Raw genomic sequence first — 18400 nt, forward strand, 5'->3', positions numbered from 1 at the left:
CTATTCTTAAAAAAGGGTGTTATAAGCGAATTGGCAATGGCAGATCAACTTGTGTGTGGAACCAGCTAGCCGTGGTTGCAGGATGAGAATAACCCTTTTGTTATCTCACAGGTGCATGAGCAGTTTGTGAACCTACAGGTTAGTGACTTGATACATCCTCAAACAAATAGCTATCTGCGTGCTTTGTTTGTCGTGGGCTAAGGATCGAGAGTATTCGAAGATAGTAGTATTGTCGGATTGTCAGTGGATGTGCAACTTTATTAATGGTTCTTCTACGGATTATTCATATGCCGGCTGTGTGATTGATGAGTGTAGATCTTTGCGAAGACAGTACACTTTGAGATAGTGTCTATTGGTTTTGTTCCTAGATCACAGAATAAGCTTGCCCATGCAGTAGGGCGGCTCGTTCCCAGTCTGGTCCTGCTAGTTGGATTTCTTCTGTTCCTTCTTGTATTGAGCATTTGATTTAATAAAATTCCTGATGTTTTATTTTCAAAAAAAGGAAAAGAAAGTTAAAGACGAACATTGTTTTTTTTTTTTTTTTAATTTCAAATTTTATACGCATCTTTACTACTGAAGTAAAGAAGTCTTTTATATGCGTATTTTTAAAATTGTTCATTTAATATTAAAATTGCATATAATACGAGTCATTAATGTGTAGGTAAATTATTAAAGACGTGTATTGTATATTAAAATAAAATGAATTTAACCTTTTTTTCAGGTAAAATATTCTAGACTCACACCACCCTTTTCTTCTTAATTACTTCTTTCTTCCTCTAAACATCGTGCCTTCTTCTCCTTACTTCTCTCTCTCAACCGCACTCTCGCTTTATAAGAATAGGAGAAATTGAGGGATTTAACTGTTTCGTGTGCTTGAAGGATTTGAAATTCTTGCATTATAAGACTTGATCAATTCTTTTTTTTTTTTTTTGTTTTTTTTGAAAAGAGCAATTCTTATTTCTTAATCCTTATCCTTGTTGATAATTGATCATGGGAGTGATTTATAAATCATGATTCTTCTGCATGTGGATCTTTGTTAAATTTCTTGTTTGACATTTTACCCCAATCCTATAGGTTTATTTGCATCTAGAAGATTGTTATCCTCTCTTGTCGGAATCATTACTTTTCTTCATTGCTTTAATCTCGTTTTTATTGCCCTTTTTACTTGTTCATTTAAACATTGTCCTTGCTTGAATGCTACTCATTATGATTTGAGCAGCTTTTTGCCTATTTTCTAAACTCTGTGTCTAGTTACCTGATTATTGCATAATTCGTATTATAAATCTCAATTCTAAGAGAGAATTGAAATACGTGCAAAACACACACATTTACTGACTTCACCACCTATACTTTCATCATGTAGCTTCATGATCTATATTATTATCAATTAAATAAAATCAATCATTATAAAATTGGTACAAATAAAATTGTCTTTAAAAAAATAAAGGTGACTAAACTGTCATTGTAGATAAATTAGAAGCAGAATTAAGTGAAGCAGCCTGGGAGTTGTTGCAGATGAGCTCAAAATGGTTTTGATTGGAAGAGGCAAAACTGGTTGAATCGATACTTCTTGTTAGCTTCTTCTCGTACATTATTCTGTCTTCATTATTTCTAGGACGCTCAACTTTTGTCTCACTCAAACCAGGTGGGAGGACACAATTGAACCAGAAACCTTCACTCATCAAAACAACAATAACTTAACAAACATTAATCTAATCACCATAAAATTAAAGCAACAGATAAAGCATGTATGTCCAAAAAAAAAAGAGTTTCATCAACATCTCATCAACCTTAACCAAATATAAGATACTATATATCCTAGAATTTATTATGATTCCTACCTATAATAGGTCATCGAATGCAAACGATAATGCAATTAGGCTACCGAACCTAAAAACAATTACAATTAAGTCTCTAAACTAACACATTTCATGCAATATGTCCAATTTGTAGGTTTCTAATAGGTCATCCCAAATTTAAATTATTTTTTTAAAAAAAATAATTTTTACAAAAATAATTATTTAAAATAAAAAAAAAATAAAAATAAATAAAAACACACACACACAAGGTCTCACCCGGAGACGAAGCGAAGAAACCTTCTTATCTTCCTAACTTTAGTTTTTTTTTTTTTAGGTTCAGTGGCCTAATTGTATATTTGTACGATAATGAAAATGACTTGAAAAACCTATTTTGCCCTTTTTTAAGGGTCCAAACGCTTTTTTGAGTACTGTTGATTGTATCTGTTCATAACTACTTTTTCAACCTGAAGAGTGAATATGGGCTCGAACCCACCACTCTCATATGGGAGTGCAACCGGTTGCCACTAGACCACAAGATTTTGGCAGTGTCCAAACCCAGGAAAAAATAGTCACTTTTGAAATAATTAAGGCAGATAATGTGGAAGACTATATGGAAAACCACCCAAATGAAGAAGTAGACATGGTATGAAGCAAGGATGGATGCAAAAGTATATTACCAAAATAAGCCAGTCGATTGACCCATCGAGGAATTGAATTCCCAGTCAACTGGGTACAGACATCATTGCAGAAATGGTTACAGTTGTTGGTGATGAGCTTATAGGAGTTGCCAGTATAGCGTTTAGATAGTTTGTCCATGAATTCCCTCACTTGGTTTGGACACAAATCGGTTCTCCCTATGAGGATTGATCTTCGGAATCTGAAGCCAGGGCACTGCTTCGGTTCTACTTGAAATATGCCCGAAAGAGCACGCTCGTGGGCACCAAATCCATATTCAACATCATGTACTGTACTATCAAAATGTGTTAGTTGAAGATAATGAGTATACAAATTGTTATATATATGTTTCGCATTCTAAGCAGCAATCAAACAAACATGGAGGGCCATGGTAGGAAGAAACATAAAGCAATGGCTTCCAATGTATGTGCCCAAAAGAATTCTAATAATCATAAACAAACAAAGAGACCAAGTGTTGGGCGGAGGTCGGTGAAAGATCAAGTCTAGCACCCCATGGTTAGGGGATTCTTGGACGGAGGCTTGAAGTGTCAAATTCAATAATCTACCTCTGATTTCGAAACTATGGTGATATTAGGAAAAAAGTTAGGTATTCATGGCTGGCTATAACTTTTAACCTAGTGGGGCTTCCAGTACCAACAAGTTTAAAAACTTAAAGTTGGCAGATGCTGGAATTATATTATTGAGCAGGGATCAGGTTCTAATCCTATCAAGTTTAAAATTAACTTAAAGCTGGCAGGTGTTGAGGAATTGTTGGACGGAGGCCTAGTCCAACACCCTCCTTCTGCTATAGTGGAGAATTTGGTAGGGCTATTGATTGAAATGGGAAAAGTTGAGACGGGTTGACAAAAAAAAATGACACTTTTTAAAACTTGTACATTTTAAGAAAAAATTTCATTGTGTTTGTGGTAAAAAATGCAAGTTTCAATGAAGTTTCTTAAATTGGGATTTGCGTTTTTTTACCTCAAGCGAAAAGTCCCAATGAAATTTTTCTTTAAAATGTACAAATTTTAAAAAGTGTCTATTTTTGTCAACTCTTCTCAAGTTTTGCTCATTTAAGTCATTAACTCGAATTTAATTAATATTGTATTTGATCTAAAAAAAATGCAAAAACTAAAAGTGTTGGGCAGCGACCTGTGCACGAAGGCCCAAGTCTAGCCCTCAATGGCTAGAGGATTATTGTTTTGAAGTTTTAAGAGTCAAGTCCAGTACCTTACTTTTTGAAAATGAAGCAATATAAGGAAATAAAGTTGTGTCTTAGCTACTAGCAATAAACACTTGATTCTAATGAATGGTATTAGAGACAGGTTCCACACCCTGCCGGCCTCTCTATAGCGGAGAATTTGGTATTATATTTGATCTGAAAAATGCAAAACTAGACCCATGGTTTTCTGGAATTCTTTTCTTTCAATATCGCCATATTTTGGGCAACAAAAATAACAGTTTTGCACACAAAAGGTGAGGATAGAAATAGATTGAAGAGAGAAAAAATGGATGGGAAATTGCACGTACGAACCTTGAACGCCGGAATGGTAAATGCCGAGGCCGAACCAGTAAGCATAGCCATTGAAGTGGGTAAGATCATAGACATTAAGGTAGACGGGAACCGCCCCTTTCTTCCTCTTTTTGCTCGGCATTTCCCGCTCTCCTTGTCACCTTTTCCAAGGAGAGACAGGAATGTTTTTGGTAGTCCCACAGAATGAACATATATAGGAAGAGGCTTTTGGATCGTCGGATTGGCTATTAAATGATTTGATGAACCGCTTTTTTCTCTGAGGAATACAAAATTACAAATTTTATTGGTGCAAGGGATTTCAGTTCCTATTAAATCATCGTACCATCCACTCTTCTGGTTCCTGGATAATTGACATAATGTACATCTTTAATATATTAAATGTTTATTATTTAAAGAATTATACTATATGTACTTTTAAATTTTACTCCCTCGCTTTTATTTCATAATGTGACAAATAGTGATATGATATTTTCATCATGTGAGTCCGAGAAAAAGTGTCTGCATCAAGAATTTGTGAGATGGAGTATAAATTGGGAGTAAGAAGTGGTAGTACATGTAGTATTTTTTTTTTTTTTAAAGTGTATTCATTTTTACACATGTATTATGCGATTGATTTAATGACTAATGTTTGTATTTAAATAAATAATTCAAAGTACATGAATGTAATATTATATATGAGAAGTTCATTATAGTTAGTAACTTGGCATTAAAATTAATGCTTGCACTTTTCTAAAAATAATTATCTAAATACTTATTGTAGTTAGTATGATATTAGGTAGTAGATACTATTTTTTGTTGGAATTACTCTAAGTTTTGTTAATTCACTTTTGGATTAGTTTGTCATTACCTCACATTCATTGCTTCTCCCTTTTTTTATTGGTAGTGTCTTATGTGTAATTAGGTTACTGGTGCTAGTTTGTAACAAAAAAAAAAAAAANAGTATAGCGTTTAGATAGTTTGTCCATGAATTCCCTCACTTGGTTTGGACACAAATCGGTTCTCCCTATGAGGATTGATCTTCGGAATCTGAAGCCAGGGCACTGCTTCGGTTCTACTTGAAATATGCCCGAAAGAGCACGCTCGTGGGCACCAAATCCATATTCAACATCATGTACTGTACTATCAAAATGTGTTAGTTGAAGATAATGAGTATACAAATTGTTATATATATGTTTCGCATTCTAAGCAGCAATCAAACAAACATGGAGGGCCATGGTAGGAAGAAACATAAAGCAATGGCTTCCAATGTATGTGCCCAAAAGAATTCTAATAATCATAAACAAACAAAGAGACCAAGTGTTGGGCGGAGGTCGGTGAAAGATCAAGTCTAGCACCCCATGGTTAGGGGATTCTTGGACGGAGGCTTGAAGTGTCAAATTCAATAATCTACCTCTGATTTCGAAACTATGGTGATATTAGGAAAAAAGTTAGGTATTCATGGCTGGCTATAACTTTTAACCTAGTGGGGCTTCCAGTACCAACAAGTTTAAAAACTTAAAGTTGGCAGATGCTGGAATTATATTATTGAGCAGGGATCAGGTTCTAATCCTATCAAGTTTAAAATTAACTTAAAGCTGGCAGGTGTTGAGGAATTGTTGGACGGAGGCCTAGTCCAACACCCTCCTTCTGCTATAGTGGAGAATTTGGTAGGGCTATTGATTGAAATGGGAAAAGTTGAGACGGGTTGACAAAAAAAAATGACACTTTTTAAAACTTGTACATTTTAAGAAAAAATTTCATTGTGTTTGTGGTAAAAAATGCAAGTTTCAATGAAGTTTCTTAAATTGGGATTTGCGTTTTTTTACCTCAAGCGAAAAGTCCCAATGAAATTTTTCTTTAAAATGTACAAATTTTAAAAAGTGTCTATTTTTGTCAACTCTTCTCAAGTTTTGCTCATTTAAGTCATTAACTCGAATTTAATTAATATTGTATTTGATCTAAAAAAAATGCAAAAACTAAAAGTGTTGGGCAGCGACCTGTGCACGAAGGCCCAAGTCTAGCCCTCAATGGCTAGAGGATTATTGTTTTGAAGTTTTAAGAGTCAAGTCCAGTACCTTACTTTTTGAAAATGAAGCAATATAAGGAAATAAAGTTGTGTCTTAGCTACTAGCAATAAACACTTGATTCTAATGAATGGTATTAGAGACAGGTTCCACACCCTGCCGGCCTCTCTATAGCGGAGAATTTGGTATTATATTTGATCTGAAAAATGCAAAACTAGACCCATGGTTTTCTGGAATTCTTTTCTTTCAATATCGCCATATTTTGGGCAACAAAAATAACAGTTTTGCACACAAAAGGTGAGGATAGAAATAGATTGAAGAGAGAAAAAATGGATGGGAAATTGCACGTACGAACCTTGAACGCCGGAATGGTAAATGCCGAGGCCGAACCAGTAAGCATAGCCATTGAAGTGGGTAAGATCATAGACATTAAGGTAGACGGGAACCGCCCCTTTCTTCCTCTTTTTGCTCGGCATTTCCCGCTCTCCTTGTCACCTTTTCCAAGGAGAGACAGGAATGTTTTTGGTAGTCCCACAGAATGAACATATATAGGAAGAGGCTTTTGGATCGTCGGATTGGCTATTAAATGATTTGATGAACCGCTTTTTTCTCTGAGGAATACAAAATTACAAATTTTATTGGTGCAAGGGATTTCAGTTCCTATTAAATCATCGTACCATCCACTCTTCTGGTTCCTGGATAATTGACATAATGTACATCTTTAATATATTAAATGTTTATTATTTAAAGAATTATACTATATGTACTTTTAAATTTTACTCCCTCGCTTTTATTTCATAATGTGACAAATAGTGATATGATATTTTCATCATGTGAGTCCGAGAAAAAGTGTCTGCATCAAGAATTTGTGAGATGGAGTATAAATTGGGAGTAAGAAGTGGTAGTACATGTAGTATTTTTTTTTTTTTTAAAGTGTATTCATTTTTACACATGTATTATGCGATTGATTTAATGACTAATGTTTGTATTTAAATAAATAATTCAAAGTACATGAATGTAATATTATATATGAGAAGTTCATTATAGTTAGTAACTTGGCATTAAAATTAATGCTTGCACTTTTCTAAAAATAATTATCTAAATACTTATTGTAGTTAGTATGATATTAGGTAGTAGATACTATTTTTTGTTGGAATTACTCTAAGTTTTGTTAATTCACTTTTGGATTAGTTTGTCATTACCTCACATTCATTGCTTCTCCCTTTTTTTATTGGTAGTGTCTTATGTGTAATTAGGTTACTGGTGCTAGTTTGTAACAAAAAAAAAAAAAACACAAAAAAAAAAAAACAAATTTGAATATAAGGATTTAAAAATGTTGGCTTTGTTGTATGAGTTGCAAACATGAATAGCGTTAGAATAATGGGTACGCATTACTTACGACATGAATTAAATGCTGAAAATATGAAAAAAGAAGTTATAGAGTATGTGCAAAATCTCCTAAAAAGTTTCTGCAGCTGAAATCTATCCTGACATGGCTTATAACAATTGGGTGTCATCATGAATTGGGACCCCACTAACTGTTATCAAGAGGGAGATTGTGACGGGTAAGTAGCATTAGGCATATATATATATATATATATATATATATATATATATATATATATAACTTTAATGATGTAAAAATAATTTTGTAAGATAAAAAATAATAGTACAATATTGTAGTTGATGGTGGAAGGATTAAGACTCGGGACCTAATGCTCGGAAGGAGGAAAGGGGGGAGGGGGGGGGGCAAGCTTGAAGGATTTGTTAGGGCCAGGAGGCGGCCTACCGAGGGCCAGTTGGAGATGGGTCTGTCAGTCGCGAATCTGTTTATTGAGGTTATTCACTGGATTGCTTTGCGGAATAAATTCATGCTATTGAAACAATTAATTACCATGGAGAGGAAGATGGGTTAAGAGAGTTGACGGAAAGAGGGTGGTCTGACCAATCGAAGAGCCCTGGTCGGGTTAGAGGGTTGAGGTTGAGAGGCGGTGTGGATAAGACGGTGTAAGGAAGGCGGTTGGGGAAGTTTCCTAAAGGCGGTAGCAGTTGGGCGCGGATTTCATGCGTGGGAAATGGAAAGGAGATCAAAATAGATTAGGAAAGTTGCACAAATGTAATAAGGAAAGAAATCCTAAATTGTGTATGGTAGTTTAGGGTTACCAAATGGAAAATCCCTCATAACTTGTATAAATAAGGGTGTAAGTCCTTGAGAAAGGTTAAGCAATTCATAATTTAAGAGAGCCCAAACGTTGCTCAAATTTTGTACCAAACACTTAGCAATTTTCCGGTAGTGTTGGCCTGTCGATCGACCATCTGTGGTTGATAAAACCAACATTGGTGCCGTCTGTTCAGGATCGATACAAAAACTTGTGTGGATCTAACTGACTGAGAAATCTAAGAGTATGAAGTAATGGTGACCACCAGAATACGTCAAGGAAGAACGCAACCCCAAGTGCAAGTGAATGTTGCGGTTGGGTGAACTGTTTCTCAAGGGTGGGACCTATGAGAGCAGCTTACTCGACCCTGTTTTGGTGATTTGCGAGAATGGCTTACCCATCAAAACTCTCGTGAACAAGGTGAACGCGAGCAACAGAATGCCCCGGTTGATGAAGAAGTCCGAGCTGAGGATGTGTCTCCACCCCCACCACCGCCAGCGCCGGCGGGGCCTGGAATCGTCGATGTAATCAACCGGGTGGCATACTTGTATGAGCGAGAGTTGGCTGCCCATGAGATATAATGCACCGCAGAAGACTTAGGCACAGCAATCTCGGTCCATTCGGCCGAAGACACAAGAAAGGTCGGCCGCTTCTCGCTGACCTCTAGCTCAATCTTGGTCTAGAGGTACGCGTCGATCTCCCCTAGATAGGTTGGGTAATTAAGGTGAGCCGGGTGCTAGATATCCGAACGTACGTGAAGCGCCCAAAGAAGGCGCTCCGAGTGAGCCTAGAAATAGGTGTGAGCGGAGATATGATGTCGTCCAAAGACAGGCTGAGGAGCTCTCAATTCATGAAATTAGTGGGAATCCCTGGCTGGCTAAGGTCAAGTACGTGATGAGGTTGCCGCTTTGGCTAAGCAAGTCCAATACTTGAAGGATTTAATAGAGGGAAAGAAGACCAATGCTCAGTCTTTCCTAAACGCCTGCCCTTTCTCTTGAGAAATCATGGCTTACAAGACTCCGGCGAAGTTTAAGCTGCCCAACCACTTGACTTATGATGGGACGGGTGATCCTAAGATGCATCTGATAAGCTTTCAAGGTCGAGGAACCCTTAATGTGCAGGGCTTTTCTAACCACGTTGGTCGGTGCAGCTCAAAGATGGTGCATGGGTTTGCCCGACCACTTGGTGAACAGTTTTGAGTAGTTGGCAGGGCTTTTCTTGACCAACTACGTCGCTAACCTCCGGCCCAAGAAGAACTTCATGTACCTGTCTTGGATTAAGCAAGACTCCAATGAACCAGTTCGGTCGTTCTTGACTAAATAGCAAAAGGAAGTTTAGACGGTCGATGATTTGGAGGATAACACCCTACTGATCTTGTTCATGGAAAGTTTGAGCTTGGGAAAGCTTTGTACCAACCTTCATACTGATTGGCTGACCTCTTATGCCAATGTAATCCAAAGAGCCAACCGTCATGCTAACAAGGAAGACGCGGTCAAACAGAAGAGAATTCAAGAAAGAACATCTCGACCCAAGAAGCCTCGGGTAGAAGAGCAGCGAGCGGGAAGGTTTGATAAGAGTCGGTTAGGTCGACCTGAAAACGGTCGGAACCCTAAAAGATCAGGTGTCCCGTTGTTTCATCTGTAACAACCTGTGATCCAAGAGGTGCAAACTCTGCAACCACCACCTGAGTTACGACTAAGGGATTAGCCCGAGACCATGGGTCAAGGGTTAAGAACTAGCAAGTATTGTCGATTGCATCGCTCGACCACTCACTCAACTGAGGAGTGTGCATTCTTGAAGCAGGAAATGGAGGAGGGTAACCAAACCGACCTCTTCCAACCAATGGCATAAACGTTTGCCATGGCAGCGTGGAAACCCGAACCAGTCTGAGGAGGGTAACCGCGATAAAAGAAAATGACCTGCTTCTGAGGAAGAGGAAGCTAACTGAAAACACAAGAATGTGATCCACATGATCATAAAGGGCCCTAAAGGAGGAGACTTGGCTGGGTTGAGGAAGCCTTGTGCTTGATAACTATATGTCGGAGCATTGTACGGACGGGAGGTCAGCATAAAAAATGTATGCCGTGAACGCATTACTTTTACTAATGAAAACTTGCCTTTAGGGGGCGGTCCTCACCGAGATGCTCTAGTCATCTCCATGGATATAGTCGGCACCGTAGTTAGATGAGTGTTGGTAGATACGGGTAGTAGTGTTAACGTGCTATATTTGGATACCTTCAATAAGTTGAGATTGGCAAGAGGTGATCTTAAGCCAATAAAGACTCCTTTGGCGGGGTTCACAAGCGACTCAATAGAGGCGAAAGGCTTAGTAAGGCTACTTGTCGAGCTAGGTACTTATCCGAATGTCAAGACTTTGGAAATGGAGTTTATAGTCGTGTAGTTGGAATGCTCCCATAATGTAATTTTGGGGAGGTCGGGATTGGAAGATCTGGGGGCACTGATACCTTTGCAGCATCTGTGCATGAAGTTTTCGACACCCAATGGGGTCGGGGTCGTATGGAGTGATCAGAAGGTTGCACGCGACTGTTACTTGCAATCATGTCGAAAAATGAGTAAGTCGGACTTCCGAGTTCACACTATCACTAAAGAGGAAGATATGATGGAGCGAGTGCTAGAATGACCTGAGCTGGCTGTCGACTTAGAAGAAGTCGAAATTGATCCGACCCACCCTAAAAGACGAGCGAGGATTGGTAAAAGTCTACCAGAGGCTGTGAGAACGTCGGTCGTGCATGTCTTGAGGAAATATCGAGCTATCTTTGCGTGGGGGCCCGAGGATATGCCGGGAGTGGATCAAACTATAATCACTCACCAGTTAGCTGTGGATTCGACTTACAAACCAGTAGTGCAAAAGAAAAGACACCTCTCGACCGACGTAAAGAAGGAGATAGATGCCTTGTTAACTTCCGGCCATATTTGAGAGGTCAAGTATCCCAAGTGGTTGGCCAATGTAGTGCTGGTCTCGAAATCGCCTGCTTAGAGGATGTGTGTCGACTATACCGACTTAAACAAGGCTTGTCCTAATGATCCATTCCCCCTTCCTAGGATCGACCAGATGGTAGATGAAACAGCCGGGTGCGCTTTGCTAAGCTTCATGGACGCGTTCCGAGGTTATCACCAGATTTTCGTTCATGCGGCTGATGAATAAAATACCTCCTTTGTGACTCTGGACAGGGTCTACTGTTACCGAGTTATGCCATTTGGTCTAAAGAATTATGGTGTGACTTATACTAGAATGGTGTCTTGACTGTTTAAGGACTTATTAGGAAAATCTATGGCTGCCTATGTGGACGATATGTTGGTAAAAAAACATAAGGGAAGAAATCTACGCGGACGATATGTTTAAGGACTCTTCCGAGTCATGGAAGAGCACAATTTAAGATTGAATGCGAAGAAGTGTGATTTCGCGATCCAAGGAGGAAAACTTTTGGGTTACATGGTAACTTGGTGCGGAATTGAGGCAAACCCTGAAAAGGTAAGGGCTGTCATTGACATGCAACCGCCCAAGACTGCTAAAGAATTGCAACGCCTCACATGTTGGCTGGCAGCTTTAAGCCGCTTTCTCTCTAAGTTAGCCGACCGATCCCTACCTTTCTTTGATGCCTTGAAGGCTAGGGAGGGGTTCGTTTGGTCAGACAAATGTCAGCTCGCTTTTGATGACCTTAAGAAGTACCTGCTCTCCCCTCCTCTTCTGTCCAAGCCAGTGGAGGGCGAGACTTTGTTTCTTTACTTGGCAACCTCTCAAAAGACTGCTAGCTCGGTGCTCATCCGAGGGGAGGATAAGGTTCAGCATCCGATATACTACGTTAGTAATGCTTTGAAAGCCGCTGAAGTTCGTTACTTGTCACTTGAAAAAGTAGTGTATGCGTTGGTCATCACAACAAGAAAACTGGTTCCGTACTTCCAAGCTCATCCTATCCAAGTGTTAACAGACCAACCTCTAGCAGGGGTGCTCAGAAACCCGACTTCATCTGGTCGATTGGTTAAGTGGGTCGTGGAGCTTACTCAGTATGGCATCAAATATCAGTCGCGACCGGCTATCAAGGCTCAGGTATTGGCCGACTTCATAGTCGAATGTATGGCTCAAGAAACGAAGGAGGACTCTACGCCTATTCCCGAGTCAGAAAGATGGTGGGAAATGTATGCTGATGGGGCTTCGAGTCAAAAACACCATGGAGGGGGAGTAATGCTAACTACTCCCGAGGGTTTCCGACTGTACTACGCTCTAGAGTACCAATTTAAGACCTCTAACAATGAGGCCGAATACAAAGCCGTCCTTGGAAGACTGCGAGTAGCTAGAGCTCTAGGGGTTGAAAAACTCCGCATTCAAACCGACTCACGACTTGTAGTCGGACAGCTGAAAGGGTCTTACGAGACTAAAGGAGAAAACCGAGTTACCCGACGATCCCGTAGAGGCGGCCAAAATCAAGAGGCTGGTGCCCTCTTACGTGATGAAAATAGGATGCTATATAAAAGGTCGTTTGGAGGACCACTCCTCTTGTGTTTATTTCCGATCGATGCGGATAAATTCATGGAAGAAGCCCATCAAGGAATATGCTCGGCGCATCAAGGAACGCACACTCTGGCACGAAAGTTAGTGCTGTAAGGGTATTATTGGCCGACCATGGTCAGAGATTGTATACGCAAAGTGGTTAAGTGTCTTGTCTGCCAAGATTTTACCCGAAAAGAAACAATGCCGGCTTCCTTTTACACTCCTATTACGACGGCCTTCCCTTTTCCAAAATGGGGAGTCGACCTGTTGGGACCATTGCTATTGGCTCCTGGAGGCATAAGTTTTGCATAATTGCTATCGATTATTTCACCAAGTGGGTAGAGGTTGAGCCACTCGTCACCAATTTATTATCTGAGACAAATTTTTGAATAGACAATAAAGACGTAGACAAACTAGGAACATGAAGAATATTAGACAACTTAAACGACCTAGATGGGGTTGTAAAGGAATCATGGCCAGCATTACTAATAGATAAATCCTTACCATCACCAACGCACAGTGTATCATTACCAACATACTCCTTTAAAGTACACATGGCTGCAATATCTGGAGTTACATGATTGATAGCCACAGTATTAAGGACCCATACCTGAGGTCCATTATCATCACCTTGATATGTTAAATTTGCCTGGGGATGAGGATCATAACAATTGTAACATGCATTCGTTGTATGACCATAACGACCACATATTTGGCATTGAGTTTGACCGACACGGCCGCGACCACCACTGCGCCCTCGTTGGTGTCATCCGCCATCGCAATGAGCGCCACTGCCTCCGCCCCAGCAATTCTACCAACCTCGATTGTTGCCGCGCCCACCCGAGCACCGCTGCTACCCGCCTCGCTGGGCAGTGTAGACAGCCAGCGAGGAACCCCCAACGACGTCACCATGGATGAAATCATGAGCACCAAGGAAGTCGCTCAGCTCCGTGATAGTCACGGCCTGACTGCGAACTGTAAGAGACGAGGTCAAGCTTCAATATACTCCATCTATCCCGTTTTACCTGTCCTATTTACTATTTATTGGTCAAACCAACTCTTTCTTCATTGCTTATTTTCTTTAGTAATTTTTATTATTTTTAAATTTAATTTTTGTGTGTTTAATAGTATTTTTAATGTAGTTTCTAAATATATAAATTTTATATATTAATGCTAAACTTAATATTATGAAAAATTGGATAAAAAATAACTTCAGTCAAGCCTCGTTAAACGAACCAGACAACCAAAATGAGACGGAGGGAGTAGGTTGTAAGCCGCGAAAAAACATACAAGTCCATCTCGTCTAGACTGATTGGCCGAGCGGCCAAAGCAAGATCCTCCATGACTACTCGTGCGCGACCAATATAATCGTCCACAGAAGAATCACCCTGTTGAAGGGTTTGAAGTTGACCGAGAAGATGAAGCGACCTGGCACGTTACAAGGATGTCGAAGACTGTTCAACAGAATCCTAAACTTGCCGCGATGTACAATGTCCAACGGCAAGATGCATAACCTCTTCTGAAAGCGAAGAAATCAACATAGACATCAAGGCCTGATCATGACGAAACCAAACCGCATAAGCCGGATTTTGTTGTGGGAAGGCGTTGGCGGTGGCTGGAAGGAAGGCAATCATGGGTGACTGCCATCAATGAATCCCATAAGCCCGTGACCTTGGAGAGAAGACACTACTTGTGTTCTCCAAAACAAAACAAAAAAATTTGTTGGTAAGCTTAATATTGATAAAGTGATTAGCAGTAGAAAGCGAATTGGCATCCGTATAAATAAAGGAAGTAACAACGGCATCTGAGACGGTCTGTTTAGATTAATTAACATATCCGTCAGCCATGAGAACAAGAAAGAAAACTCTAGTTAACTGATACCATATGAGAACTGTATAAGCTGTATTACAAGAACGATAATTACAAATGTACAAACTGTGTGAATATATACATGAGAGAATCATAGGGAGACTAGGATAAACAGTTATAATCTGACTCAAATACATAGAGTCCTAATAAAAATAATTTCAATTCTAATCTCATGACTATTATACTTCTGTGACAAATTCTATTTGTATCCAAAAAGTACTTATACATAATAAAAGATATCAATCCAAAAAGTACTTATACATAATAAAAGATATCAAATTAAAGATTCAATACCGCTTTCACTAGGGTTTAAACCCATAACCTCTCATTTGGGAAAATCACTTGGTGCTACTAGACCACAAAGTCATTAGCATCATGTATCGAATAGTTGTTTATTAAATCCTTTATAAGCATTTTTCAAGAGAAAATTGTAATTTATGTGCCTCATAAATATGTCAATTATCAATGTTACCTTTGAATTATTAGTGGTATAAATGTTGCCCTCAAGTTTCAAGACGTGACATATATTGTCTTTCCCCTGAATTATTAGTGGTGTAATTGTGGTTACCCGTCGTTTTCCCTATCCGAAGACCACTTTTTTTCCTCCATTTTTCTTTCTTCGTTTGTTCACCTTCCGTCGACAATAATGTTTCTCCATCTTCCTATTAGGAAATGGGCATTAATATATGCCATGTTTTGAAAATTGAGGGGCAACATTTACACCACTAATAATTTATGGGTGATATTGATAATTGACATATTTGTGAGAGACATAAATTACAATGTTCCCCTTTTTTCTATAAGAAAATAATTGGATTGTAAATTGTCAACTTGTCACATAAATTAAAGCCAATTTGATCAAAATTTTACAATAGGACCAGATGTAGGCATGTAGCAATGACAACAAAATCATCGGACTAAATATGATCAAATTTAAAAATTAAAGACTAGAATGTGACAATGCTTCAATAGTTGCGGGACTAAATGAAATTTTATTTTCAGACTTCAAAATTCAAATTTTTAATGAGGGCATATGCAAGAAGAGAAAGGAGAAGAGGCAACAACATCAAGCCAGGCAAGGATTGGGTGAAGTGTTACCAAATGTGAATGCCTGCTTAGTAAGCAACTAATAAAAAAATTGTGTGAGGAGCATTAAACAAAAATTTCACAGCACAACAAAATCTCTCAAGATCCAGGAATCACTAATTAATGTTACATCGTACAGATATGCTTATGAAAGATGACAAAGATTATCATTAATAAACAATCTCTTCAACAGGGCAGCACTGTTTGAAAACTTGTCCACATATGAGGACAAAATGGCAGTCTCTTTCTGTAACTAAAACAACTGTTGAAATGTTATTAAAACCATGTGCACAATTTGGGTTATATATAATTGCAAGCTGACTCTTAGCTTGCATTTAATTCTATCTGAATCAGATCAGATTATGATCACTTTCCTAATGCTTGTATTATTATGAGTTTTTTTCATTATGTTGAAGGGTGGAAGCAACCAGAACAAGACCCAATAATTGTCTTGAGATGTTGTTGTTTCATTTGACAAAACCTAGACACTTCTTTAATGATAGATGAGAATCAGCTGAAAATCTGGACCTTTTGTCTTTCTGCATGAGGGTTGATGTGGATAGGGAAACTCTCAGGGGCCCATTACAAGCTCTATTTGACTTTGTGTTGATTTTGCAGTTGCAGGTAGAGTTCTAAATACGACTTTGTCACACGAAACTGTTTTAGTATTCAGATCCCCCTCCCTCTCTCTCTCTCTCTCTCTGTAGATAATTTATTATATTTTGTTTAAATTAGTGGTTTCCTGTTTGGGCTTTTGGAATATGATGCCATGGCTAATTTTTTTGCCCACAAAAGGCAAAATCTTTCGCCATGACAACCTATTTGGTGGGAGGACAGTGTCCATTGTCCACAAGGTGCTCACCACATAGGGTATGACTCTAACGCTGCGGCTGGTTGGGCTCAATCCTACATCTTTGCTTATGATCTGTTACCTAGAAACTAACTGAGCTACCTGTGCAGGCACAACCATAGCTATTTTCTTGCCCACAAAAGGCAAAATCTCTTGCCCCGCCCCCACACTCCAGCCTGACAGGATTTGTGTAGGGAGTAAATCACGCCTGGTGCCCACAAGCTAGGAGACCGCCGTATTGGGTGTCTCCCATACTGCTGCTAACAGCACTCGATCTTGCTCCTTACCCACAATCTACCATCCAGAAACCAACTGAATTACCCGTGTGGGCACCGCCATGGCTATTTTCTTGATTCAATTAAGACAGATGCATTAATATTAGACTCTATAGAATATAGAATATAATTAATGTAGAGGCAGAAAAACAGAAATAATGTTGCATATGTGTGTGTACTTTAGCTTTTTTCTTAATGGAATTTCAACTTTGGGATGCTTAAGTAGGTAAGCAACCATAGTACTGCAAATAGATACGTATATTATATACATATAGACATGTTCTTACTCTACTTTCACCATTTTTTTCACATCTAACAATCTATGGAGGAAGATGTAGCTAGGTTTGGCAAATCTAGGTGGACAATTTCTTCTCTTTTCTTCTGTAACAAAACATAGTAAGTAATAATATCAAGAAAAATATGACAAAATATTTAACAGTTTAGCTTGATGGAAGAAGCAACAATAATAGGGGGAAAACTAAAGGGGGATTTTGCTAAGGGATGAACTTAGAGACTAAGAGACAGGTCAAGATTTGGCAAGTCTCCTCTACTACTATTATTCTTCAAATGATTGCTTGAACTAGCTGCCCAAAACCCGCCACCGGTTGCGCTTTCTTGAGGGGAAAGAAGTGTTGTTGATGATCTTTCCATGTTTGTTGGTGGGCTAATATGAAAGTTTGGCACAGAGAGCTTCCCCACTGCTGGCTGTTGGCTGATAATTGGCCTCGACCGCCTTTCGTGCAGAGAATGGATAGTAGAGGGCTTAAGAATCATGGAGTGTGGGTGAATTCCAAGAGGGTTGTGGAGAGGGAGAGATCTAGAAGAAGAAGCCATGGTGGAATAGTATTGTTGATGATGATTGGAGTGGCCAAAAGCCATGGCTGCAGCCATGAAATATGGCCCTAATCTTTGCCCCTTCTTGGCTAGAGTCCTCTCCCTCTTGTGGGCATTTTGGTGGCCACCAAGTGCCTGGGAGCTATAGAATTTTCTTTGGCAATAGTTGCAGGAGAAGACTCTTGGGCTCCCCTGATCTGATGATGACCCCCCTGCAGTGGTCTCCAATGAATCAAGAAGGTTCAGCTCTGGGGAACCATCATCATCACAAGATGGCTTCATATCATGTTCTTCTTTTTCATCTTCGTTGTTCGAGTTTTGCGACGATATATCTTCGACAACACCCTCTGGCATCTCTTGGGAAGACAGAGATGTGAATTGAAGAATCTGTTTTGTGTGTTTTCCTTTTTGCTGTGCAAACTAGTTGGAACAAGTTGTTTGATGAAAGGGGAGATGTTTATTGACTTGCTGCATATGAAAGCACTGCTTTGGATAGTAGTGATATGATAGAAAGAGAGAAAGAGTGGGGTAAGGGGGGAGGGGTGGGGTGTAATATATATTATAAGCTTTAGGTTATAAAAATTAATTTCCAACCCCAGGACCTAGCTAAGTCGTTCATCGCCTGACTTGATAGTCACTGCATGACTGTAGGCTGCAGTTAAAGATCATGAAGACTAGGGTTGACTGGTGACCTGATTATGCCACTCACGATTTATCTCTACATTGATTTTAGGGGTGATGTTCTGGGAATTTAAAATTAGTCTGGAAAAACTGGGATCCCCTAAATATTAAAATAATAATAAGAA

At 39.2% G+C, this 18400-nt stretch overlaps 3 protein-coding genes across 3 annotated transcripts; all 3 read right to left on the reverse strand.

Annotated features, from left to right (window-relative positions):
* Positions 1-1350: 1350 nt before the first annotated feature.
* On the reverse strand, positions 1351-4152 carry LOC116023798 (deSI-like protein At4g17486). The gene is made up of 3 exons (XM_031264816.1): positions 4009-4152; positions 2477-2764; positions 1351-1672 (listed from the first exon to the last, which is right to left on the reverse strand). Exons 1-3 carry the CDS (start codon positions 4127-4129, stop codon positions 1452-1454), a joined length of 630 nt encoding a protein of 209 aa, XP_031120676.1. The 5' UTR covers positions 4130-4152; the 3' UTR covers positions 1351-1451.
* Positions 4153-4919: 767 nt separating this feature from the next.
* Positions 4920-6510, reverse strand: LOC116023536 (deSI-like protein At4g17486). The gene is made up of 2 exons (XM_031264536.1): positions 6367-6510; positions 4920-5122 (listed from the first exon to the last, which is right to left on the reverse strand). The coding sequence occupies exons 1-2, from the start codon at positions 6485-6487 to the stop codon at positions 4920-4922; spliced, it is 324 nt and encodes a 107-aa protein (XP_031120396.1). The 5' UTR covers positions 6488-6510.
* A 10475-nt stretch (positions 6511-16985) lies between these two features.
* On the reverse strand, positions 16986-18095 carry LOC116022012 (zinc finger protein 1-like). Its single transcript, XM_031262555.1, has one exon. It carries the CDS (start codon positions 17946-17948, stop codon positions 17268-17270), a length of 681 nt encoding a protein of 226 aa, XP_031118415.1. The 5' UTR covers positions 17949-18095; the 3' UTR covers positions 16986-17267.
* Positions 18096-18400: the final 305 nt, after the last annotated feature.

The sequence above is a fragment of the Ipomoea triloba genome, chromosome 6 (genome assembly GCF_003576645.1).
Source record: "Ipomoea triloba cultivar NCNSP0323 chromosome 6, ASM357664v1".
In the NCBI taxonomy this organism is placed as follows: Eukaryota; Viridiplantae; Streptophyta; class Magnoliopsida; order Solanales; family Convolvulaceae; genus Ipomoea; species Ipomoea triloba.